Source organism: Palaemon carinicauda, chromosome 26, assembly GCF_036898095.1.
Source record: "Palaemon carinicauda isolate YSFRI2023 chromosome 26, ASM3689809v2, whole genome shotgun sequence".
NCBI lineage: Eukaryota > Metazoa > Arthropoda > Malacostraca > Decapoda > Palaemonidae > Palaemon > Palaemon carinicauda.
This window is the reverse complement of record NC_090750.1, coordinates 77,591,464-77,618,608: the sequence shown is the minus strand read 5'-3', so window position 1 is coordinate 77,618,608 and position 27,145 is coordinate 77,591,464. Positions and strand designations below refer to the sequence as shown.

At 42.9% G+C, this 27,145-nt stretch overlaps 1 protein-coding gene across 1 annotated transcript in view; it reads left to right on the top strand.

Annotated features, from left to right (window-relative positions):
- Positions 1–27,145, top strand: part of LOC137619609 (importin-4-like) — a 51,992-nt gene that overhangs the window by 8,115 nt on the left and 16,732 nt on the right. Inside the window, exons 3-12 of the mRNA XM_068349791.1 lie at positions 8,022–8,196; positions 10,292–10,468; positions 11,612–11,728; positions 12,069–12,203; positions 14,417–14,659; positions 16,595–16,714; positions 24,290–24,403; positions 24,570–24,771; positions 25,200–25,316; positions 25,685–25,920. Coding sequence (XP_068205892.1) covers positions 8,022–8,196; positions 10,292–10,468; positions 11,612–11,728; positions 12,069–12,203; positions 14,417–14,659; positions 16,595–16,714; positions 24,290–24,403; positions 24,570–24,771; positions 25,200–25,316; positions 25,685–25,920 — 1,636 coding nt within the window. The remainder of the gene's footprint in view (positions 1–8,021; positions 8,197–10,291; positions 10,469–11,611; positions 11,729–12,068; positions 12,204–14,416; positions 14,660–16,594; positions 16,715–24,289; positions 24,404–24,569; positions 24,772–25,199; positions 25,317–25,684; positions 25,921–27,145) is intronic.

Sequence of the window (27,145 nt, the reverse complement as noted above, 5' to 3'; positions counted from 1 at the left end):
GAAAGTAGCCACTGAACAATTGCAGTGCAGTAGTTAACCCCGTGAGCGAAGAAGAATTGTTTGGTAATCTCGGTTTGTTCCGTAACTGAAATACAAACCACGCTATTTACATGGGGTGATTACTTCGGCGCAGCCGATGACGAGCCATAAAGTTTTAACGAGGGTTCCCTACCCCACCGCTAATTAGCGGGTGGGTTAGGGAGGGGTAGCTAGCTACCCCTCCCCCTCACACACACCGGAGAATACTCCACTTTAAATTGGCTCGGATAGTGATCGGAGGTCTCCGCTCCTATCCTCACTTGACGGCCATTATTGTTTTGTCTTTTAACTTGCCTTTTCTTATACTTAATATATTTAAACATTACTGATGTTTGTATATATTTTTGTGTATAAAAAATAGTAAGTTTCCTTTGCTTTCGGTGTTGTGCGGTGTGTGTTGTGTACGTCTACCAGAGTTTCGCCGGCTTAGGCCACCACGATCTTTTCGTGATCACGGCCTTTCACTTCTAGGCCACCATGGTTGCCTTTCATGGAGACCGGCCTTTCTCTTGAGGTCGTTCACCTCTTACTCCGTACTACGCCTACGATAGCTTCTCAGAACCGAGTCGCTATTTCGTCTTATTTGTCTCAATTATTTTTACGAATATAATTGTGTTTTAACTTTTCTGCTCAGGGCTCACGTCCCTTCGGGGGTCGGTGATTCTTGGAACATTCAAAGTCAGTTGCATAATTATCTTGTTATAATTCTGTTTTGTTAACTTTCGTCCCCCCCCCCTCACCTGGGCATGCCGGGTGGGGGAGGGCGCATACCTTCTTTCGTTCTTATGTTCTTTCCCTCGGAGTTTCACCCGGGGGAATTTCTGTTAAATAATTATTGTTTTATTTTCCAGTTTACGATGCTGTTTCTTCGTGCCTGTTGTGTGTGCCTTCGAAGCAGAGCTGTCCTGTTTATCCTGGGGAGTCGGCTTCGCCGCTGTCTCTCAAGGCATTCATCAGGGGCGTTTCCTTCTCTTAGAAGTTCCCCCGTGATTGCTGCCAGCTCTTCATTGCATCCTAGAACGATAAGGAGGTTCGCCTCCAGGGTAGTTAATTAACTTCCCTTTTACTTTTCCCTGGTCTTGGGGCTGAGCGACCGCCCTTGTGACTTGCTCAAGGAGCTGAGCGGTTGCAAGGCTAGACCATGGTACTAGCGACTATGCTCTCGGGGCTGAGCGGTCGCTCCTGTAGCTACGCTCAAGAGGCTGAGCAGCTGCAGGATCAGTCCGGCCCCCTCTCGTTCGCGAGGGAGGCCGTACTAAGGGCTCCTCCTCGGAGGATCGCTCCTTTTGTCTCTTCTACGAAGTGTCCCCTCCCGTTCGCGTGAGAGGACACTCACAGAGACACTTCTTCGGAGGATGGTTCCTGTTTACGTCTGCTGATTTCACGGCCTTTCGGGGCTCCTTCACCAGTCTCTTCTACGAAGTGCTCACCTCTCTCGTTCGCGAGAGAGACCACTCATAGAGACTCCTCTTCGGAGGATTGTTCCTGTCGTCAACAGCTGGCTGTTCAGTCACTAGCACTTTGGTGTTAGTGTCAGGGAAACTTTGGTTTCTCTTTTCCCTGACCCTTCGGGGTCTCGGATCTTAGTTACGCAGTTCCCTCGGGCTCTCGTAACATTAGTCACTTCTACACTTCGGTGTTTAGTGACGGAGAAACTTCGGTTTCTTGTTGCATTGACCCTTCAGGGTCTTGCAACTATCCCCTCGGGGCCTTGCTACTCAGGCTACGTTAGACCCTTGGTCTTTCGTCCCTCAGTGTTCCTGTTGCCTGCTGTATCCGTTTCTGACTGCAGACGCGCCTTGGGCGCCCATGCCCCCGTTATCTAACGGGCTCCTCCCTTCAGGGCAGGAGAGACTTTCTCACACCTTAAGTCCCTTAAGTGCCAGGTATCACCTGCGCACCAACGTTCCCTTACGCGCTAGCGCTCGACTGCTGTTCCTGAGACTGCCTTAGAGACACCCAGTTCAGCCTTCGGTGTCTCTTAAGTCTATTTACGAAGGCCACCTCTCTCGTTCGCGGGAGAGGTACCTCACAGAGACCACTCCTCGGAGTATTTAGCAGTCATTCAGTTGATCGTCGGCACTGAAGTAGACCTCCTGGTCCTATTCAGGGGATGCTCTCCCTTTTAGGGACACATCCCAGTTCCTGATCTACGAGTTAGCGATCCTTCAACCATTTCCGACGATCTTCTGTTGTGCAGGATCCTACGATCTTCACTCACGCATAAGCGCTGAAAACCGCCCGCGTGCGGGATTATTTCCCGCCCGCTATCTCGCGATCGTCGAGTGTCGTTAGCCGGCTATCTTCTGTTCGCGCTAACGCGTAAGCGTTGATGATCGCCCGCGCGGGGGATGTTTTCCCGCACGCGATCTCGCGATCGTCGAGGGTCGTTAGCCGACTATCTTCTGTTCGCGCAAACGTTGTTGATCGCCCGCGCGCGGGATAGTGTCCCGCGCGCGACCTTCAAGGCCCTTCCGCTCGCGATCGTCAACCTGGCAACAGTTGTTAGCTGGCGATCTTCGGATCCAGCGCTAGGCGCGCAAGCGCGTACGATCTTCTTAGTGTGCGTAAGCGCCGAGGATTGGTCTGTGCGCGGGAGGGTTTCCCGCGCGCGACAACGAGGCCGTCGCGATCATTGACGACTGTTAGCCGGCGATCTTCGGATCCGGCGCTAAGCGGAAGCCCCAACGATCTTCTTAGTACGCTTAAGCTCCGCGGTTTTCCTCACGCGATCGTTGACAGCCGTTTGCCGCCGATCTTCGGAGTCGGCGTTATGCGCGCGAGCTCCGACGATCTTCACAGTACGCGTGAGCGCCGAAGATCGTTCCGTTCGTGGGATAGTTTCCCCGCGCGCGATCAATGAGGCTCACGCAATCACGCAATCATCGTCTGCGCGCGGTTTCCCGCTTGCGATCATCATAGATCGTCCGCTCGCGGGCACCGAGGTTCCCGCTCGTGATCGCCAACTATCTTCTCTCGCGCGCGAGCTCCGACAATCGTCGCTTACGCATGAGCGTCGAAGATCGTCCGGGCTCGCGCAAATTGCTGACGATCGTCTTGTATAGTTGGCGATCGTTCGCACGCGGGTACTACGGGTCCCCGCTCTCTGTCTCCTACGTTTTTTTTCTCGCGCTAGCGCCGACGATCTTCGTACTCGCGTAAGCACCGAAGATCGTCAGCGTTTCTTCAGCGTTATTCTTCCGCGCGTGGGATGGTTCCCCACATGCAACCGCCGACAGCGCTAGCACCGGCGATCTTTTTTCGCCGAGAACGTTCGCGCTAGGGATGGTTTCCCTCGCCCACGATCTTTCATGCGCAGGCGCCAGCGATCTTCATACCCGTGGAGACGCGGGGATTGTTCACGCGGTCGCCGATACACCCACGCTCACACGGGTACGCGGGCATGCGGGCGCGGTTATTCTGCTACGCATGCTTTATTCACGCGCTACCCAGATCTGTGCTTTTCGCGCGATTGTCAGCGTTATCGGCGCACCGTTCTCCGACACGACCGCGCCCTGTTTACATAAGGGCTTATGGCGGTCAGGCCACCTCCGTGTTTCCCTCCCCCGCAGCGCCAAGCAGCGCCCTCTCTGGAGGGGGGGGGGTTTCCGGACCAGGTCAAAGGTCTCTTCTCCCTTCACAGCAGATTCTCTACGGGCGAACCCTCATGTGTCATCTCCCCCAGAGGATCGAACGATCCTCTTCCCTCCAGAGGGACTCCCTGTCAGTGCGAGGGTCAGAGTGCTCAAACAGGCGATGAGCCTGTGCCTTCTGACTGTGGTCACTAATCAGTAGCAGCTTCCTCTCCCCCTGAAGGGGGTGAGAGGAATCCCTGGCATGGTATCTTCCCCAAGGACTATCCTGTCCCTTCGCGAGTCCTTACGCAGGCGATGAGCCCTTCTCAGACTCCATCTCCCCTCCCCTGCGGATGAGCTTTGCCCATCCCCAGGAGGGTCGGAAGACCCGGTCCTCTCCCCCTTTCACTCCGTAGGGAGATTCCCCGCCTCTTCCTGAGGGTCCCTTCGTGCGGAGGGGGCGAAGCCTTACATCCTTCATGGCTGGGGTCCTGTTTCCCTCCTAGGAGGGATCCTGAGGCCCTGTCTTCCGCAAGGATCCGATAGGATCCAGTTGGACCCTTGGGGCATGACTACGAGTCTCCCCAGGAAGAGCCTCCGGGGATGGGAGACCTTGCTGCCAGTCCATCAAGAGGAGGAGCTCCAGGGGTCAGAACTTGCATTCTGGCAGGTTCTGGCCCTCAGGAGAAACCTCAAGTGGATCCCAGATTCAGAGATTCCTCTTCGGTAAGGGAAGGATTCGATCCTGGACCGAGTTCTACTCACCCAAGGACTCCCTTACGCCAGTGCAGCTTGCCCTGGTCTGAGGGAATGGAGAGCGCCAGAGACTAGTCCAGTCCATGTCGGAGAGGCGCCCCCTCCAAGAGGTGGCCAACGGGTTTCGAGGCCTCCGTAGTCGCCTCCTTCCCTTCTCGACTCTGTACAGGGTTGTCAAACAGTCTCCGTTCAGCATAGCGACAGCAGACGTGGTCAGCTTTGCGGTGAGACCACAAGTCTTCATGGGTACACTGGTCCGGTAGGACTCGTACTTCCGGTCCTGGTTCACCCATCTTCACGGAAGTACTTTGGAGTCCGCCTGGAAGGCGGGTATACCAGTTTAAGGGCTGTGCTTCGGCCTCTCCATGGCACCTCAATAGTTCTCCGATATTTCCTCTCGGATCTCTTCACGGGCGCTCAGCATCGGCTTCCGGCCACTCCGTTCCTGGGTGGCTGGCCGGCCGATCCTGGCAGACTCTGAGGCTTCCCTTCTTCGTCATCGGGACAAGCTCCTCGGACTTTACCAAGTTCTAAAGATCATGGTGGTCCTCGAGGAGTCCTCCCTGCAGCCCTCTCTGTCTGGTATACCGAGCCTGCTCTTAGGCTCCTATCTCCCATAGCCTTCCCTTCAGACGTCAGGGTACCAAGGCAGAGGAAGGTCGCGAGACCTTTCTTCACACGAGAAGACCCTCCAACCCAAGGTTGTTAAGTCTCTCCTCCCTGGTCCGTCTGGTTTCCACAGTCGCCCCAGGTTGAGTTCTCTTCAGTGGCGACTCGGGGCGCGGCGGAGTCGGGGGCACGTCTCCCCAGACGCCGAGACCCCTAGGGGACAACCGGTACAGACGAACCCATAGGGTTGGGAAGCTGACGAGGGCCTACAAGAGGGAGTGGTCCTTCTCGTCCTTCCCCCTAACTTGATGCTGTTTTCGGACGCGTCAAAGAAAAGGGGGGGGGGGCCCACTTTCTGATCCACGGGTCCTCAGGCCGGGGGTCAGAACCAGGAAGAACCTTCTCTAGTCCTACTAGAGACGGAAACAGTGTTTCTGGCTCTTCAGTAACTCCACCTAGCCTGGCGGACTACTCTGTGGTTCTGAGGATCAACAACACCACAGTGATGGTTTTCTGGCCCAGACAAGAAGGTACTTTTCAGTACAACCATCCCATCCTGCGGTAGAGATACCGGGATGGTCCGAGTCCCCCTCGGTCTCCTTGGCAGCTCGCTTGATTCCAGGCAAATGAATGGGCTCGCCGACAGTCTGAGCGGTGTGTCACGGACACCACATTCTGAGTGGTCTTTGGATCCTCAACTAGCCTACGAGTCCTGCCTCGGTGGGGCTCCCTCGGTGGACTGGTTCGCTACAGCACTGAGCTGCAAGCTCCCGCTGTACTGCTCCCCAGTCACGGATCCCAAGGCCCTCTGGTAGGAGGCCTTCCAGCAACGGTGGGACACCATCGATGTTTTGCCTCTGTAGCTTGCTCCTCTTCCCGCCGGGAGTCTATCCAGCACCTCCTCAAAGAGAGAGGATTTTTGCAACAAGTGGCGAAAAGAAGGCCTGGACACCTGCGCAAGTCTTCCGCAAGTAGTCTCCCAGGCGATAGGGCGAGTTTCTGTAACCGGTGTCGGGGAGAGGGCATCCCTCCTCACGTTGCCGTTTCCAGCAATAGCGGAGCCCCTAGTGGGATTGCGGGGTAAGTGTGCCTTTCAGTTTCGACTGTGAAAGGCTGTCCCTCAGCCTTAAGGCTTGCCTCCTGGCTCTAGGGACAAACATTTCTCCCCCCGCTGGAACTCTTCCTTCGCATGCGAAGCCTTGTCCTCTCCTGCCCTCAGTCGAAGGTAAGACCTCCTCCTTGGGACGTGGTTAGAGTCCTCGAGTCTCTAAAGAGACCCCCTGACGAACCACTACGTAAATCCCCAGCCCACCACCTTCTGGGTAGACAGTGTTCCTGCTAGCCTATCTTCAGCCAAGCGAATCACATGGTCTCTGTTACGACTTCGCCCATTCAGGGTGTTAGGGGGAGGCAACATTCAGGTTCGTCCCTGAGGTTTGTTGCCGAGACTCAGAATCCGGGAGTGCCGGACCCACTTCGACTCCTTCCAGGGTTCGAGTCTCCGTCCTGTTACAGATGACTCAGTCCATCTCCTACCTTGCCGGTAGGGGGTCCGAGCTGGTGTCTTCAGAGAACAGCTGCAGTTCGTCTCCAGGTCCAAGTCTCGTTCGTGGATCCTGGTTAACGAGGAGAAGGGTCTCCAGGAGTACCATCTCGGCCCGGATTCGCAGGGTGCTACACCCTGCCTTGAATCCTGACCCTTCTCCGTCGCACCGCCCTAGAGCCCATGATGTCGGGGGCTTAGATACGTCCCTGCCCTTCATGGAGCATCTTTCAGTGACGCAGGTCCTACAAGCGGGGATGTTGAAGCATCAGACCTTCTTCTTAGCCCCTTACCTGCAAGACATGACCCACAGGAGGCTCGATACGTTTCTATCGGCCCTGTGGTGGCTTCACAACAGCTAGTCTAAACCTCAGGCTCCTTGATGGACAAGTAGCAGAAGGTTGAGGGCATTGTTACCTGGTGTTAGTCTGCTGTCTGGCCCTTATCCTTTTCTTCATCCTCTCCTCCCACGGAGAAAGCAGCATCCTGGGTTCTCTGCACAGCTGACCTCAAACCACTGCAGGTAGACCATGCTTCCTTGTGTTCCTAGTATTAGGTGTAATACTGTCATGTCCCCATACCCTGACGAGGTGGTATTGGGAGAGTCCTAGCCTGGATTCCCTCCTGAGGGACTCCAGGGCAACTGCCTGGGACAAGTCACTTTTCACCTTCGCACACACCTTACGTAGGCCGCGGCAGTTCACAACCGCCAGCGAAGAGCAGGGATTCCTTATTGTCCGAGTACTTGATCGCTCGAATATGGAATCCCTGGGCAAGCCTAAGCCAGTATGGCCGGGACTTACCACCCTTCCTAAGGGTTAAGTCACCCCATGTAAATAGCGTGGTTTGTATTTCAGTTACGGAACAAATGACAAATTCATAGATAATTTGTATTTTTCCTAACTATACAAACCTTAGCTATTTACAGTTATGTGCCCGCCAGCCCTGTCCCCCAAGATAAGTCCTACCTCTAAGTAAAGTGGAGTATTCTCCGGTGTGTGTTAAAACTTTATGGCTCGTCATCGGCTGCGCCGAAGTAATCACCCCATGTAAATAGCTAAGGTTTGTATAGTTAGGAAAAATACAAATTATCTATGAATTTGTCATGTTGTTAGGTGTATGAGGACAGAGGAGAATGCAGAAAGAATAGGCCAGATTATTTGGTGTATGTGTAGTCAAAGGAAAGTGAGCCATAACCAGAGAGAGAGGCCAGTCAAAGGACGCAGTAACTTTAGCGGTAGTATCACAACAGGTAGCTGGTGCTCTGGCCAACCTACTACCGATGCCATTGAATCATGATAGAACTAGAACTGGATTTACTTTCTCACAAGGTACTTAGTAAGCCACTAAATTTTCAAGATTTATTACCTTTCGTACCCTGTGGTTGAGAAAAAAGAATATATTCTCATTTGTCTTTATTTCACATGTTAGAATTACACGAAAATTTTATGTATTTTCTTTCTGTCAAAATTAGCATGATCTGAATTCATTTGTTCCAGCATCAAAGAGGGTGTTCTTCAAGCTTTAATTCAGGAGCCAGAAAGTAGTGTCAGAAACTCCATTGCTCAGTTTGTAGGTGTCATAGCCCGTCATGAACTGCCTGCAGGAAAATGGGATGCACTTTTACAGTTTGTGCAACAAATGGTTCAGTCTCAGAGCCTTCAGGAAAGACAGGTATGAAATTATAAGTCTTTGCTTTGGAATTTTTCAGGTGGCTTGAAATTTTGTAGCAATTTAGATATTTGCCAAATTTGCTCTAATGATATTCTTGGTTCTGTGGTGATGCTTTAATTATTTTGTGAAATTTTATTCAAAAGTTTGGTACTTTTTAATATAGCCATGTACAGTATTCTAGTCAGTAAATACTTTTCAGTTTTCCGAGTAACCATTTTGATAGTTTGGAAGGTTTTATACAGTAGTAAATTGAGAGTTTTTGAAAATATCCTCCTAGCTATTAATGAAAAATAAGTAAAATGACATTCAACACCTGTAGTCTGTGAGTTCGCAGAAGGTATAAACAATTCTTATGCAAAAGTAAAAAATGAGGAACTGTAGTTCCTTGAAAGTTTGTTGAATCTGCAAGGAACAAATTTTAAGCTCACGTATGTAAACAGCCAATGAGGTGAGAAGTATGAACAAAAACAGTTGAAGACAGAATGATAGAAGAACTGGTGAACTGAAGGCATACTGGTCAATGTTGAATTTGCAAAGATGGAATTGGGATAGTAGAGTTAATGGTTGTTGTTGGAGTACTGTAATAAGAAAAGTAATTTGAAGATGATGATGATAACTTAATACAAGGAAAGATGTCAATTCTTATTGGATGTGTACCCATGACAGATACCAGCAGATAAAAGAAAAGAATGTTAGGAAAGGATATACCCAACGCTTAGATCAAGGACACACAGATCCTGGTGACCTTTTTATCCAAAACTCTGGTTGATATTCATATGTATCACAATGGCACTGTAACAGTTTCAGACATTTGTTGCTAACAGCCTTGTTTCTGACAAGACACGAGCTGACAAAATTTTCTGTGCATGCATCAATTCAAGCACTCTCCAGTCAATCACATGTGCTATTGACTACACTTAACAAACGTATCTCATATCAATACATTGAAGGGATTGTATGAAATTAGACAACCATATACTCTTGCTATTTGACACTGCCAGATATAAGGAACTTCACAATTGAAGATCACTAGATTTAATTGACAAATGAGGAGCCTAAATAGAGATCTGTAAGGTCTATTTACTTATACTGAGTAATGTTTATTATACATAAAATAATAGAGTTTGTGTAGGTTAATGACTTTTTGTCCCATTTAAAACTTGGAGGATGGATGTAACTTTCAATGCTCAAGTCTTGTAAAGTTACAAAAATATTATCTTGTCTTTCCATGATTTAAACAAAAAAAAATAACCATTTTTGTTCATTAATTCATTGAATGTTCCAAAATACACATTTCTTGTTTTTTAAAAGCCATGAAAAGATTATAGTACCACAAAACCACAGTAACCTCTTCATCGACCATCTTCTTAACTAGTCGGTAGGTATGTCTAAAACCATCGTGTCAGAAGTGTGGAAAATCTCCCTTAAACAATCTTTTAGACAAGATGGTTTTATGTTCATATTTGGGGTAAAGTACGTCAGACCTTAATGGTTTAATGGTCATGTTCACTGCCCAAGTTGTTTATTAGTCATATTCAAAGGCTTTATTCTCAGATAATTAAAAATGGATTAAGGCTCAATTAAAGGTTTAACAGTTAGGTGAGAGGATCTTTCAAAGAACATTTAGTACTGTCTAGAAAGTGCCATGCAAGGCACATACCATAATTGGTACCCCCTTTTTGCGCCAGATGGCTTAATTTTCATACCTGTGTTGCAGTTGTGTTTTGGGCATAGAAGAGGAAAGTCAAAGTTTTGTCAGCCTAGGGTCATAATGCGAAAGTGCTTAACTAATAAATCCAGAGAGAAGTCATAACATACAACATAGTGACAAGCATCAGAAATATCAAACAAGTAGTCGTTAATATATTAACTGGATCATAAAAGATACACAGTAGTTACAATTCTTAAGAGAAAGAGATTAGTTAGACTGGAGAGAGATTATTCCAGCCTTATCATTTGAAGGAAGAATGATTGCACTTTGCAAAAAGTTCACTGTATTAAGATTGGTGGAGTATGCTCAGCTACAAGAGATAATAGCTGATTGTGTTTGTGTAAAAGTTTGATTTATTTCAACCATATCCATTTATTATTTCAGCTTGGTGTATATGTTGTCAGCGTTGTTAGTGGTGTTGCAGGAGATCAGCTTATGCCCCATTTGAAGGCCCTTTTACATTTGTTTTCCGCCACACTAGAAGATACATCGAACCCAACAGCATTTCATACCATTCAAGCCATGACCAACTTCGCCCCTCTTGTTGATCAAGATAACATGGTAAGATAATCAAGTTTGTGCTGTGATTCAGTTTTAGGTGAAAGACCCTCTTAGGTAGCATGATTCATGTCATCTATCTTTACTATATCTATCATTATTTGACGCATCATTATCAGTATTTAGATATCACATTATCTTCCATCAGGAAAACCTTAACAGGAGTGGATGCAATTTAGCAGGCAAACTACAGTATTGGGAGCTATTTAGTAATTAGTGTGAGGGAGGGAGATGTTTATGATTATTTTTTGCAGTTTGTCTTTTATGTCCTTTGTGAATGATCTGTCTTTTCAGCATTACCTCTTACTGCTGTTTGTTTCTTGCATCCTAAGATTTTGCCTGATGATCACTAAATACAGCACTGAAAACTTATATCATTATTGATTGAAAGGCTTTAAAACAATTGCCCTTTATTTCAGTTATGCATGTAATGCATTAATAGCTACTGTATCATCATCCTCTTCTAACCGGTGTTATACCCGTCGCTGTCTTAGTACTTTACAGTATTGAAATTACTGTTCTTACAAATTTAGTAATATTTTTGCTTTGGTATATCCCATATCCCATGTGGTCATTTTACTTTTTTTCATGAAGTAGTTGGTCTCATTTTAGTTGTTGGTTCCTTGATTTTGCAAATCCTGAGGTAAGATATTCTTTTGTACCTCTCCTTTGTTCACTGTCTACGCTGTCCTTTTGGCCCTTAGTTGCACTCGCCTTAGGTCTCTATCCCCATTCTAGTCACCTTTCATCTGGTTCTCCAGCTGGTTTTTTCTTTATCTATAAACTGAGTAGCCTCACTGGGCCATTTTACCCAAATTGGTTTATCCAATCTTCTCTGCTCATTCTTTCTTTACTTGTTGTATAGTATAATTTTATATATTTCATGTTGATTATAAAGTATTCATCTACTTTGTGATAAGCTTATGCATCCTTTATAAGGACTATGGTATATTTTGATTTATAAGTGAAATTATTGTATACAAATTATGGATACCCAAATGAATGTAAAATTGCACTTTATAGATGATTATTGTAAATTTTACTGTTTTCTACAATAATTTTAGTCTGTTGTGTATAGTGGTACTATAAAGCTATGATAACTTATAACTAATGTATTGTTAACTTTTTATTATGATTGTTTTTCAGACGGAATTTCAGGCATTGTTGCCGAAGGTTTTGGTTGCAATAAAAGCGCTTATATTAAGTGATGAGGATGAAGCTGCCGAAGCCATGGAACTGTTCGATGTTCTTGCAGAGTGTGAGGTAAGGCACACCTGAGAAATTTACAGAATTTGTCTTTTGGGTTGTGTTATCAAAGAACAAAGTCTTTCCTAATTTATATTTACTTATCATTAATGGAATTGATGAAAATTTTTTGTGTTTTTTAGCCACACTATTGATTGGTGATGTCAGACATAAATCTGAAAAGGTGACTTTGTGATTTTTGTCTTATGAATCATTATTTATTGCAACTTTTGTATTCTATATTTGTGAATGAATATTTCTTAAGATTAAGAGAATTTATAGACCCTTTGGGAATTTTCATCTGCTTTATTTTAATTTTTAATGTTCAGTTTTTGTATAAATTTGATCTTCTTTGCAGGTGGCCTTGCTAGTACCCCATCTACGACCAGTTATTGAATTATGCTTGGACGTTACTAGAAACATAGCTCTTGGCGATACAGTTAGAGTAAAAGCTATCACTTTTCTAGGATATATTACTAGACTGAAGAAAAAGGTAAGGAAAAATCTGTGGCTGAAATATTTGTATGATCTTTTGTATTTTCTTGAGATTTCGTCTAGCTTGGTCATTGCCTCTTTGTGATTTACATCTTGTTAAATTTACACCCTCAGTCTCCGACATTTTTTTTTTTTATATAGTATTTATGTGTTGTAGATTACTTGAGATTTAATTTATTTAAATAATTTAACTTCAACTGGATACTAATGATTTAAATATATAGCAGACCTGCATTAAAACATAACCGAAACCAGACCGAAATACAATACAGACTTTCACAGCTTCTTATAAGATAATTAACTTTTATCAACGTCGGTTCCACAATTAAGAAACAAACAAACCAAATAACCTTCCTTACAGTGGGAAATTTGACTGCCAGCAGCAATAGATTAATTAAGAATAGGGACCACAATCATGTCCAATACTATAAACACTTGTTTATCTTCTTCTTCCCAGCTGGTTCCCATTTTTATATGGGGTCGCTGTTGCGGATGAGCCGTTTCCATCTTTTTCTATGCGCTTCTGCCTCATCAATCCCCTTCTGCAAGTCTCCCCTCACACAGTCCCTCCATCTCTTTCTTGGTCTCCCTCTTCTTCTTCTTCCCTGAACCTCCATCTCCATAGTATGTCTCCCAACGTGGTCCTCATCTCTCCTCATCAGGTGTCCATACCATCTCAGCCTCCCTTCCTGCACTTTCTTTAATATTTCCACCACCTTTGTCGACCCCCTTGTTTATATCTTTGCAAAATATTATTACACTGGTATAATCAGCCTGACACTTGCAATAGTCGTATTGAATTTTGTTTTAATTATTCCTGTTAGGATACAAATAAACTTCATTTACATGGATATTCTTTCAGTGGAATTCTGATTGGCTGTAGTAGGTTGGCCAGGGACAAGCCATCCGTTGAGATATTACCAGTAGAGAGTTATGGGGCCCTTTGACTGACCAGACAGTACTTCATTGGATCCTTCTCTCTGGTTATGGTTCACTTACCCTTTGCCTACACATACACCGAATAGTCTGGCCTATTCTTTACAGATCCTCCTGTCCTCATACACTTGACAACACTGAGAATACCAAACTATTCTTCTTCACCCAAGGGGTACTGCACTGTAATTGTTCAGTGGCTGCTTTCCTCTTGGTAAGGGTAGAATGGACTCTTTAGCTATGGTAAGCTGCTCTTCTAGGAGGACACTCCAAAATCAAACCATTGTTCTCTAGTCTTGGGTAGTGCCATAGACTCAGTACCATGGTCTTCCTCTGTTTGGGTTAGAGTTCTCTTGCTTGAGGGTACACTTGGGCACACTATTCTATCTAATTTCTCTTCTTGCTTTGTTAAAGTTTTTATAGTTTATATAGGAAATATTTTTTTTAATGTTACTGTTCTTAAAATGTTTTATTTTTCCTTTTTCCTTTCCTCACTGGGCTATTTTCCCTGGGCTATTTTCCCGTTGGGGCCCCTGCTTTTCCAACTAGGGTTGTAGCTTAGCAAGTAATAATAATAATAGAAGCTTGTCAACAAGAAAATTTATGAATACATTAGTAGCTGATGATATTTTTTGTCTCCCCTATTGGCCTCCTCAGGCTCCAGTGCCTGTCATAGACCCAAATTCCCAAATCCAATCATTTTAGGTTGTGTTGGTATTATCCCTTAAGATTCTGAAAGGATTTACCAACAGTGTACCCCGTACACTGGAGAAAAAGAAACGAGAGTACCCTAAAAGATGAAATTATTATTATTATTATTTTTTTTTTTTCGTGAATATTATACCCTCTACTGTATATACAAATATTTTAATTCCTATATAGTCTGTATTATATTCAAGCCTTAATTTTCTAATTATGATAAAAAAATATTGTACAGTATGTGTAATAACTATAAAAAACAATATAACTAGGGGAAATACATAGGTGTTCCTTGGGTTACAAACAAGATCTTTCCATGTTTTACAGCAAGTAAAGCATGTGAAGTATTCTTGATTTATATAAATGAAATTTATCAGTGGTAACTATTTTTTCAGCCTCAAATGCAGTTTTAACAGTGAGGATAATTTGAATTAAGGAAAAGTAATTTTTTTTTTTTTTCAAAATTATACATACTTGTGAAGCTAAAGTTGAAGGATAATGGTTTTCATTGGTCTGATTAGGCTATTCCTTTTTAACCAAAGTATTTAATATTTTGCATATTTTTATTTTGTTTTCCAGTACATTGTAAAGAACAAACTTGTGGTTCCCATAGTCAGCGTTATGTTTGGCGTGGCATGCAGTGAAGGTGAAGATGAGAATTGTATAGGTTTCCTCGGGGGAGAGGAAGGAGAAGGCGGCAGTCCCGTGCATGCCGCTGCTCAAACCTTGGATGCTTGTGCACTCCACCTTCCTCCTGATAAGCTCTTGCCTTGCCTTATGTCTCACGTAGAACCTGCTCTGAAGAGTGGCAACCCTCACCAGGTGAGTTCTTACTTTTTACTCTACCAGCTGCCCATTTATCATCCTATTCTCTGCTACAGTATTAACCCTTTTACCCCCAGGCTGTTTGGAAATTTCCAACCCTTAACCCCCAGGGGGTTATTTTTTTCCCAGCAGATTTTGCAGTATATTTATTTTTAAATTGCTCTAACAGCCTTAATTTTTGTCATAGAGAGGTCAGGTTGGTCTCATTCTCTTGGAAAATGCCTGAATTTTCTCAAAAAATTATCAAAAATATGAAAAAAAAAAAAATAGCACTTTTTTGCAAGGACGTACCAGTACATCCATGGGGGTAAAGGGATGGGTTTTGTGAAACGTACCAGTACGTCCTTTTGGGGGTAAAAGGGTTAAGATTTCATATTAAATATAACAGTATAATATTATATGTAAGACACTCAATAATAGTTTGTACTTATGATCATGACGTGTTCAACGTTATTGCAATTTTCATCATGGTATTTTTTTTTTATTGAAAAATTGTTTTTGTGAAATTGAGCTTAAAATACTTCATTTAAGAAAGGAAGCCTCCTATTAAAGTCAAAGACTAGGTTTATACTGAAATATGCAATAGTTATTCTAATAAGATGTACCATATATAATGGCCTATAAGACACGCGCTCATTTAAGCAGGTTGGATTTGGGCAAAAAAGATTTAGTGTATATAAACATATACTGTTTAAAACAGTCTAGCTGTACATTACATAAGCAGAAACATACCATAGATTTCTGCGCATAAGACGACCTTCAAATAAGTAGAGGTAAAAAAGTAGGCCAAATTTTAATGAATTTAGGTCTTATGTGCTGTACATATAAGACGACTGGTAAATTACAAAACAGTGTGTAGGCTAGCTAGCTAGCTAGCTTTTTTTTATTTGTATACTTGAAAATCCAAAATAAATTGAAGACTATTTTATATCATGCTTTTACTGAACACAGCAGTATGCCACATAAAACCGAAACTATTGTTTTGTTTACGTTTCATCACCGATCATAACAAATAAACAAATGTATTCACACGAGTATAATATATCTTTTGCAGTAACGAATATCTTACCAAGTATTGTTTCTGTAATAATAATGTAATCAAGTTTGTTTTACTTATTTTGTCTAGAGTTATTCAAAGTAAATGAAATGAGCTATTGTATTTTATATAAAGTTTTTCCTAATAAATGCTGCGTAAAGCAGAAAAAATTTTGTTTACGTTTCGTCGCCAATCGTAACAAACAAATGCATTATATACAAGTGATAAATAATGATACTAATAGCATTTAGTAAAGGTGTTATTACAAATATTTTACTTGCCATATCTGTAAAAATTCCTAAACATCGCATAACCGGAAAGCCATTTGGTTTGCGTTTAGTCAACAATAACAAAGTACTGCTAATGGCAGTATGATATGACAGAGAAGATGGTGCTTGATTGGAGAGAGAGAGAGAGTATAATTCGTATCATGGTGGATTTTTAATGAAAGATAGGTATGATAATCTAAATTTGATTACCACCGTTATTAACGATACCCTTAGAATTATGAAAGGTTATGGAAAGAGAAAGTTAAAGGTTGCTGAGAATGCAACCACACACTGTTTACATTTTGTCAGCTGATGTTTATAAATGCCAGTCACAGCATTTCAGATTAGAATGCTTTTGTGTTAGTGAGCGTAAGAGAAGATTAGCCTAGGGCTACGGGAGGTCTCAACCTTTACCTACGATGCACAAGATGCAGGGCGATTATTTTAACCAACATTTTTGAACAAAGTACATCATATAAGCCATCAAATAATGTATTGAATTTTTATAATTTTTTGTCTTGAAAATAATTCAATTAGCTGCCAGCTCTGGGGAAAACTCACTTTAAATATTAAGATATAGATAGGAAATTTGTTTGATGTGTTTAGTAATATTGTCATAATTTGCAGGTGAAAGGAGCTTATCTTGCCTTGGCAATGGTAGCTGAAGGGTGTTCGGACACTTTGCGCATCAAGCACCTGCATCCACTTCTTCAGTGTATTTGTCATGGCATTACAAATGAGAACCAGGTAACTGAAACTTGTAACCCTGTCCAAACTTAACTGATATCTTACCAAATTAAAAAAAAAAAAAATTACTCTAAAGAATGTTAAGATATAATGTTCCCCATGTCAGTCATATAATTTTTGACAAACTGTGATATGAAGTCATTAATGGTGATGCATGTTCAGAAAAAAAACTTGTAGATATAAATTATAAAAGTTTAACGCAACCACTGTTTTTTTTTATTTAGTTTGATATATTTGAGTAAATGTACAGTACTACAAATCTAAAAATTTGATGATTTAGATATATTTGGAGTGTTAGAAGAATTTGACTTTCTTCATTTTATTATTTGTTTCCAGTCCTATAAATATGTTCTATTTGCAACGGGAAAATCACATGATGGGTCTTTGATTGCCGGTTAATTTTTCAATATTAATCTTACCCGATGATCATGTAGCTGTCAACTCTGTTGCCCGACAGAAATCTACGGTCGGGATACGCCAGCGATCGCTATACAGGTGGGGGTGTACACAACAGCGCCATCTGTGAGTAGGTACTCAAGTACTTCTTGTCAACAAGAACTCAATTTTTCCTCTGTCGTGCCACCGGCAAGACCTACTAATACGCCGTCCTAACTGGATTTGTTTTCACAACTTTTTGGTGAAGTACACTATTCCAGTTTTGAGCTTTCGCTATGCAGGGGTTTTATCTTCATTTCAAAACTTGAACTCGTTTTGGATAGATTTAATTATGGTGACGAAGAGAGTATGGACTCTCTTTCACTTTTAAATGACCGACCCTTCCCTTGGACGGAAGTGTTGGTGTCGAAGAGAGTATAGACTCTTTCACTTTTTATGACCGACCCTTCCCTTAGACGGAAGTGTGTTTAGGTTTTTGGTAATTTTGCTTAACAAAGTTATAGATTTATTTTATATCTCTCCGCCATTTATAGGCCTCTTCGATTAACTTTCCATTATTATAAACTTATAAAAATTATTTTTTGTTTGTTTATATGCGACCTTTCCTAATAGTGGGCGGTCCTTACTTGGAACCGAAGTTAATTAACATTGAGCCCGTCATATCGTATTTCCTGTTAAGAATTTATGCTATTTTAATTTTAATGTTTTTGAAAGAATTTCTTTGATAGTCTCGTACTGTTTTCAAAGATGAACTAACGTTTAGTTTAGTCTCCGCAGTTGTTGACGTTCAGAACGTTCAACATGCGCTCTATCGTTACGATAGAGAGAGAGAGTATTTCACGGTTTCACGTTGCAGTAAGAGTAAACCGATTCTAGCGTTTCGTTCATTCTTTCTTAGCTTAAATGGTTTTAATTCTAATAATGGAACTTTTTATTTGGGAAACCTTTCAGTTTTTTTCCTTTAACAAATATGTTTTAACGATATATAATTGGGCTCATCTCTCAGGTTCTAAGTCAAGAGAGAGAGAGAGAGAGATAGAGACGGAGGGAGAGAGAGGAGGATAAACGTTTCGTTCAAGCGGGTAACGTTGTTCTCGTTTTTTACTCTTCTCCCTAGTCGCTATAGGGGAAGAAGGTAAAAAGTTTCTAGAGTTTTATTCTCGTTCCCAGGCTTTATGCGGTGAGAGATTTTAAACGTAGTTTATTTGATCTAGTGTTTAGTCTCTTTTCCAGTCACTGAATTCTTTATCTTTCATTATGTTTTTCTGTTACATTGTAAAACTTTTCGCAATTACTACCTTTTAATGAAGGATAGGATTGCGTGTTTCAGGTACAAATCACTTAAAGTTTCGAGTTCAGTGAAATAAGTGCAAACAGAAAATCAAAAGTGATAAAGTGATATGCGCAAAGTGTTACAGTGTTGCGTTCGAGGGTTCGTTTGTTCGTGCCAGTTGTTCACCTAGTCCGATACCTCTTACAAGCTCCCAAGCCCAGGGGAGAAGTAATGTCGAAGGACTTATGGGTTCCACAGGTCTTGATCGACGAACAGACGTTTCCCTCCGTGGTTTCGGGTGTATCTACACACGTTGCCGACGTGATCACCCCACCCACACAAAGACGAGAGAGCCCATTTATTCCTCGTCTGCAGAAGAGGTTTCTCGCAGAAACCATGGACCAAATCTTGCAGCTTTTAAGTGCAAGTCGGTCCCTTCCGCGCAAGTCCAACGGCCTAGGTGTAGCCACTGGGTCAGTTCGGACTCGCTCCAGTCATCCGACGACTGCACACCTCCCAAGAGAGGCAAGGCGGTACCGCAACAGGCAGTAACTCCGTCTGTTGCCGCACCAGCTGTTTTAGACCCTCGGTCACAACGGACAGTAGCTCCGTTTGTTGTCGTCTTTCATAGACCCTAGTGGTCCATGCTGCAGACTATACAGTCTCAGCTTGCTCCTTCATGCAGGAGTATCGTGCTGGAAGGTTGACAATGCACCTGTTAATCTACAACCTTCCACGGTTGTGCGCTCAGCAGATACTGCGGCTGCCTGCTCCCACACTCCACCTGTGAGAGCTCCACCACCGATGCGCAGTCCACCCTGCCAGACGCATGTTCTTGCTGCACCATCCGTTGACATGCGTGAGCTACCGCATCAGCAGTGGGAAGGTGCTGTAGAGCTGCCGGGTTCCAGTACTATGCGGCATTCTCCGCAACCCATGCGGCATGCTCCGCATACCATACAGCATGCTCCGCATACCATACAGCATGCTCTGCAACCCACCGCAGCCCCTCCCACGCACCAACACTCAGCTTTTGTTGTTGCCAGCTCCCACACTCCGACTGCGGAGAAGGTTGACGATGCACCCGTGGGCCTACACCTCCCACGGTTGTGCGCCCGGCATGGCTTCCTGCTCTCACACTCTTGTTGTGAGAGCTCCTCCACCCATGCACAGTCAACCCTGCCAGATGTATGATGACTCCCACACACAGAGCACTCCGTTGCCGTGCGTGAGCTACCACAAGCTGCCGTGTTTTGACACGGTGTGTCAGCCTCCGCTACACACTGTGGTTACCGCCACTCGCCCGCAGCAAACTAGTCAGTCAGGAGTTGAGGCTTCCCCACACAACTTTGGTTGTTGCCAACTCACAGACTGTCAAACAGTTACATGACGTTGCCTGCTGGTCTGCTACTTATACACCAGTGCTGTATGTCCTCACGCTCCTGTTGTGGTTGACAGTTCACAGACTGTCAAGCAGTTTCATAACGTTGCCTTCTGGTCTGCTGCTTTTGCACCAGTGAAACCCTCACTGAGAGAACCTAGCTTTTCTCGGACATGGTTCCTGTAGATGAGAAAGTGCTGTTCTCCCTCCTCCTGATATTCCCTTGAGGACTCTGTCATTTGGGGAGGAGCCTTAAGCTGCTTAGCCTCCTATGGACTTTAATTTAAGCATAACATGCTTCCAGGGAGGGTAAATGGTTCCGCTTCAGTCGCTAACCCCGTCTGTTGCCACACCTGCTCCCATAGACCTTGGGCTTTGTTGCAAGACATGCAGTCCAAGCTTAGTCCTTGATAGAGGATTTTTTACGGAGAAGAACCTTCTTGCCAACGACCTTCCTACCGGTTGGTTGTACGCCCTGTTGACGCTGAGGTATCCTACTCACGTCCGCCAGTTGAGATGGTTCCTCCACCGGTGCGACCCAGTGTGGGTTGCCAGTCGCACGTTGACGTTAAGCTACTCTCGGAGGTGGTTGTGGACGTTCAGTGTGTCACTGGGAAGACGTTCAACAACCAGCAGAGGTGACTTTGTTGTGACGCAGTGCGGCAACCTCAGCAACCCGATAAGGGGTTGTCTGTACTACCCAGACAGTCTAGACAGTTTCGGGTTGTCGCTGTACTTCCTCGCATCCCCATGGTTGACAGTTCACAGACTGTGCAGCAGTACCATGATCTTGTGTCCGGCTCCGTCACGCATCCACCAGTGCGACCGGATTCAGCGAGTCAGACGTTGCCCACTCCGTTGCCGTTTCCTCATCAGTTTCGGATGAGGAACCCTCTGATGAGGACTTGGCTGAACAAGAAAATCAATCCCCAGCCCTGCTATCCATCCAGAAGATGCTGAAGAAGGAATACGGCCCTGTCAGGCTGTGGATGAGTCTGGTTAGGACACTGTCATCCGTGGTTCAATTGGTGTCACTTGGAAGACTACACCTCCGTCCTCTTCGGTTTCATCTAGCTCTTCACTGGAAAAGGACAAGACGCTAGAAGCGGTCTCGATCCCGGTTTCCGGAAGATAAGTCTGGTCTAACCTGAGGAAAGGACTTTATCAACCTTTTATAGGGTCTTCCCCTGACTGTTCAGACTCCCAACCACGTTCTCTTCACAGACGCATCGGACGTAGGCTGGGGTGTGACCTTAGGCGGTAGGGAATGCACGGGATTATGCTCTCGAGTCAAAGGACAATGCATTTTAACAGCAAGAAGCTTCTGGCAGTACGTCTGACCTGGAAAAGCTTCAGGTCTCTCCTTCAAGACAAAGTAATGGAGGTCAACACGGACAACTCCCTGCTTTGATGTTCATCTCCTAGCAAGGAGGGACCTACTCTCTGACATGGTGCGAGTTCGCTAGTGACCTCCTCTCCTGTTCAACAGGTCTAGACTTTTCACTAGTAACAAGTTTCTTCCAAGGCAACTTGAATGTCTTAGCAGTTTGTCTCAGTAGGAAGGGACAATAATTCCAACATATTGGACCCTCCACAGAGATGTATGCAAGAGACTTTGGGTCACCTGGGGCCAGCCAACCATAGTTCTCTTCGCAACCTCGATGTCCAAGAGGCTCTCAATACTTTGCTCACCTATCCCGGACCCAGCAGTGGTTCTTTTAGATGCCTTTCTACTAGATTAGTCTCATCTAGATCTATATGCATTCCCTCCGTTCTAGATTGTCAACAAGGTACTGCAGAAGTTCGCCTCTCACGATGGGACAAAGTTGACACTAGTTGCTTCCCTCTGGCCCGCGAGAGAATAACTTACCGAGGTACTTCGATGGCTAGTAGACGTTCCCAGAACTCTTCCCCTAAGGGTGGACCTGCTACGTCTGCCACGCGTAAGAAGGTACTCCAAGGCCTCCACGCTCTTCGTCTCACTGCCTTCAGAGTATCGAAAGACTCTCGAGAACTAGAGGTTTTTCGAAGGAGGCAACCAGAGCGATTGTTAGAGCAAGGAGAACATCCACCCTTAGAGTCTACCAATCGAAGTGGGAAATCTTCCTAAACTGGTGCAAGTCAGTATCCGTATCCTCGACCAGTACCTCTGTAACTCAAATAGCTGACTTCCTCTTATATCTGAGGAAAGAGCGATCTCTTTCAGCTCCCACTTTCAAGGGTTACAGAAGCATGTTGGCATCAGTCGAACCACTTCAATCAGCCTCCCTGTAAGATCTCACCTTTAAGACTCTTTTCCTGATATGCTTAACCACAGCTAAAAGAGTCAGTGAGATTCATGCCTTCAGCAAGAACATCGGATTTTCATCCGAAACGGCTACATGTTCTACATCTTGGTTTTCTAGCCAAACACGAGCTGCCTTCTCGGCCTTGACCAATATCGTTCGTTATTCCAAACTTAGCGTATGGTTGGAAATGAACTAGAAAGAGTATTATGTCCTGTAAGAGCTCTTAAGTTCTATTTTAAAAACCTTTACGAGGCCCGTCTGAAGCTTTATGGTGTTCAGTTAAGAATTCATCTTTGCCTATGTCAGAGAATTCTTTATCCTATTATTTTCAGACTGTTAATACGAGAAGCTCATTCCCTTCTGAATGAGGAAGACCAAGCTTGGCTGAAGGTAAGGACACACGAAGTTAGAGCTGTCACAACTTCCGTGACCTTTAAATAAAATAGATCTCTGCAAAATATTTTCGACGCAACCTTTTGGAAAAGCTGATCAGTGTTCGCGTCTTTTATCTTAAGAATGTCCAGTCTCTTTACGAGAACTGCTACACTCTGGGACCATTCGTAGCAACGAGTGCAGTAGTGGTGGGGGCTCCACCACTACATTTCCCTAATTCTAGAACCTTTTTAATCTTTCTCTTGAAATATTTCTGGGTTGTCCGGAAGGCTAAGAAGCCTTCCGCATCCTGGTTGATTTGGCGGGTGGTCAAATTCTTTCTTGAGAAGCGCCTAGATTAGAGGTTGTGATGAGGTCCTTTAGTATGGGTTGCAGCCCTTCATACTTCAGCACCTAGGAGTCGCTCAGCATCCTAAGAGGATCGCTAGGCTCAGTAAGGAAGACGTACTTAAAAAGGCAGAACCTTACCAGGTACTTATTTATTTTGTTTGTTATTTTGAATAACGGCTAAAATAAGATACGGGATACTTAGCTTCTTTGTTAACATGTATGCTGGTCTCCACCCACCACCCTGGGTGTGAATCAGCTACATGATCATCGGGTAAGATTAATATTGAAAAATGTTATTTTCATTAGTAAAATAAATTTTTGAATATACTTACCCGATGATCATGAATTTAAGGACCCGCCCTTCCTCCCCATAGAGAACCAGTGGACCGAGGAGAAAATTGAGTTCTTGTTGACAAGAAGTACTTGAGTACCTACTCACAGATGGCGCTGTTGTGTACACCCCCACCTGTATAGCGATCGCTGGCGTATCCCGACCGTAGATTTCTGTCGGGCAACAGAGTTGACAGCTACATGATCATCGGGTAAGTATATTCAAAAATTTATTTTACTAATGAAAATAACATTTTTTAATCTTTTCCATTCTGGAATTGGATTATGTTGGTTTTCACTAAATATATTGGATCAAATGAATACATGTATGCCTAATTTAAATATTGAAAAATATTTTTTGAGTATTTTATTTATTAATGGAGGTCTAACTGTGGGTTAGTTCTGTACTTCATTTTTCCATATTCTCCCATTTATCCAGTCTGCAAGGTTTTAAATGCATTTAAACTCTGTTCTGTTGTCTTTGATTTAGGGCAACTAATATTATACAGTAAATGGATTTGTGGAGAGTGTAATTCTTATCTAACTAAATCTGCCACCAGATTTTTCAAACCACATTGTTCTATAGGAAATTGCTCCTCAAAGTTAATAAGGAATTTGGAATTATGCAGAGTTGAAGGTGTTGAAAATCTATGTGCAAAGTAACCATTCAAAAGAATGGTGAACCAGAAAATTCAAGAATCAATTATAGGCATGTGTGACTGATGGTTATCTATATGTTACGCAAAAATCACTTTTGTTTTAGTAAGCTATAACAAAGGACAGAAATAATACTGTCCATTTTTTATTTCTATTGGTCTAGGCTTCTAGTACAGTATTGAGACAATCTAGCAGTAATTTCATTAACCTTGGCTTGGGTATACCATAAGTTTTCTGTGTTTTAGTCTACTCGTCACACTCAAGCTTGATACATCATATTGAGGGTGGGCTGTGACACCCTAGCAGTACCGGCTGAACTTGGTTGAGTCCCTTGTTAGGCTGGGAGGAACGTAGAGAGTAGAGGTCCCCTTTTTGTTTTTGTTTCTTTGTTGATGTCGGGTACCCCCCAAAATTGGGGGAAGGGCCTTGGTATATGTATGTATGCATGTATATAGCAAAGGATAATTGGTATTTGAAGATAGTTATATCCAATATTACACCAAGTCATAGCCTTTTTTTCTTTTCAGTTAATCCGTAATAGTGCTTTGTTTGCCCTTGGACAATTTGCCGAACATCTTCAACCAGACATCAGTAAATATCATGCTGAATTGCTCCCTGTTCTCTTTGATTACCTGACGCAGGTGTGTATTGGTTTTATATAAGGAATGTTTTTTATTAAAAGTTTTAATTATTGTTGAATGTTCATCAAGTCTTTGAAAGGAGTGTTAGTTTATGAGCTGTTGAACATATAGGTGCTGGTCTTTCACATTACAGTAATTTAGTTTTGACCATTATTTCATTTTGCAGACTTGTGTAATAGTTCGTAGTGGAGGAAGCGATCCACCAGGTGTTGATCGAATGTTTTACGCGCTTGAAATGTTTTGTGAGAATTTAGAAGGTGAATTACTTCCTCATTTACCAGCATTGATGGAGAGGCTATTTGGTGTCTTGGGTGCACCAACATCAGTTCACATGAAGGAACTAGCCATAAGTGCGATAGGAGCCACTGGTGAGTAGTATGAGTAAATTTGAAGGAATTTCCTTATTTAAATTGCTGATAGGTAGATATGGTCAATTGTATTGCCTCCACGTGTGTGTCAATAAATCCAACATTAGCCAGAATTCTTTGACAACTATTTGTTTGAAATACCATAATTTATTTATTGAAGATATCACTGTAGTTACAAGGTGTACCTAACCAATTTTTAGTTGTCCTTGAATAAGGATATATTAGCAAGAAAAAACTATACAGTAGCTCAAAACAAATATGGAAGGGTAGATGTGTATGGTGCCTGCATAGACTTTATCTATTGCGGACAAGTGCTGTTGAATGAAGGGATATATGACAAAGTTTAAACTATTTGAGTTGTAGTTTTGTATGGAAATCTTGTTTTATGTTATGAGGATTATAATAAAGACAAATTTTTCTTTTTATAGCAAATGCAGCAAAAGAACACATGGTACCATATTTCCAGCAAATTATCGAGATGCTCAAAGGCTACCTAACTCAGGATCAAAAGGATGAAACTATGACACTTCAAGTTCAGTCTATTGGTAAGATTTTAATTACAGTATTTTGATTGTTTATTATGAGTTATACCATACATCTTTTTTATTAATTTTTAATTAACAGAATAGATTTTCTCTAAAATATTACTCAATAGTTTTAAGACTTCTTTCAGATAATTTTCTTTTTATAAGTATGTAATGTTTCCTCTTACGTATAGAGTTAGAAATAAGAAATATTTAAATGCTGTAAGAACATACATTACAGATAAAGGAATTTTTAAATCTGCATGCTTCATGAATTTGTTTTGAAATTTTATATTTCATGATTTATTTGAGAACATTTAGCTAATTAACATTGTATAGTTGGTACTTTTTTTACAACTTTTGTTTATTCAAAATATTCTTGATTGCAGATACACTGGGTCAGTTAGCCAGATGTATGGGGCCAGAGAACTTCACTGTATACGCTCCAGACTGTATCACCCTTGGTCTGGGATTGATGGAACGTAAAGATGACCCAGATGTACGAAAGACATGCTATTTGTTATTTGCTTCATTGGCTTCTGTCATGAAAGCAGATATGGCTCCCCATTTACCGAAGATCATGGAACGAATGATGTTATCGCTAAGAAGCACCGATGGCGTTGTGGTAAGTAATTCTTTTTTTACTTTTTCTTAAATCCTTTAAACTAATTAACAGGAGCTTAAGTATTTTTATATAGCTTTGACTCTTAATAGAAGTTAAAAGAAGCATGGAACATAGTACTGTATGATGTCTATGAAATAAACTAGATTGCATCTTTTAATTAGAAGTAGTAATTTTAGGTACTTAGGTTTAGAAACTATAGTCTGTTTCACATTTACAAATATGTAACATGCATATCTGCTAAGGCAAGATTTTGCAAATATATACTGCCTAACGTGAGCACTTCCTAGTAACGTAATTACTTAGCACTTGTACAAAGTCGTTAGTGTTTGAGCCCTGTCAACTCCAAGGCAGACCTGGGTGGCAGACTTTTTAAGGGTCACTTGATTGTTGAGAAAGAATGTTTGCTTATTTTTTCTCAACTCTACCCAACATGTAAGTGATCGAGCAACCATCTTAAATTGCTGTGTTTGGTATAGCAGTAAATCTTATAGCTTTGGCAAATCTTCCCCTATCAGCTCACTGTTGTTTGATGGTGTTATGGGACACCGAGTTAACATGCCGCAAATGACAGTGGCTTTGCATGGTTTTTAGTCATCATGTAACTCTTAATAATATTTTTGATATTGATGATGAGGAAAAGGCAAGCAGTTATTGGTTGTTAAGAAAGTAACTTTATGACATGATAAGCCTACAGATGTTCATCCCTGCAGCCTCTGCATCTTCATCACTGATGTGAGCAGTGATGATGATATCAAGTTATTTTTATGAACTCCTGTTCACATTTGCTTCCATCTTGAAGCCTGGCTCATATTGACATTTACCCCAGAAATAATACTTGTCCATTTTCTATTTCTATTGGCCTAGGACTCTAGTACAGTATTGAGACAATCTAGCTGTTATTTTCATTAACCTTGGCTTGGGTATACCATAAGTTTTCTGTCTTTTAGTCTACTAGTCATACTCAAGCTTGATACATCAGCAATTTGTTTACTTATTGTATTTAGGAATTAACAATGTTACATGATGTCTTCTGGATTTGTTAGTCATTCCTGTGTAGATTGTCCAAGAGTTATTTCTTGGCAGTCATGATCCTATTTTCTGTGTCTCATCTCAGGGACAATCAGTTAGTTGCTGTGGGGATTGTGAAGGGCTTTCTGTTCCTTTTATGCAGAGGTACATTCACTTTAAGAGCAAAATCAGAGAAGACTAGAAATGTCAAGTACTG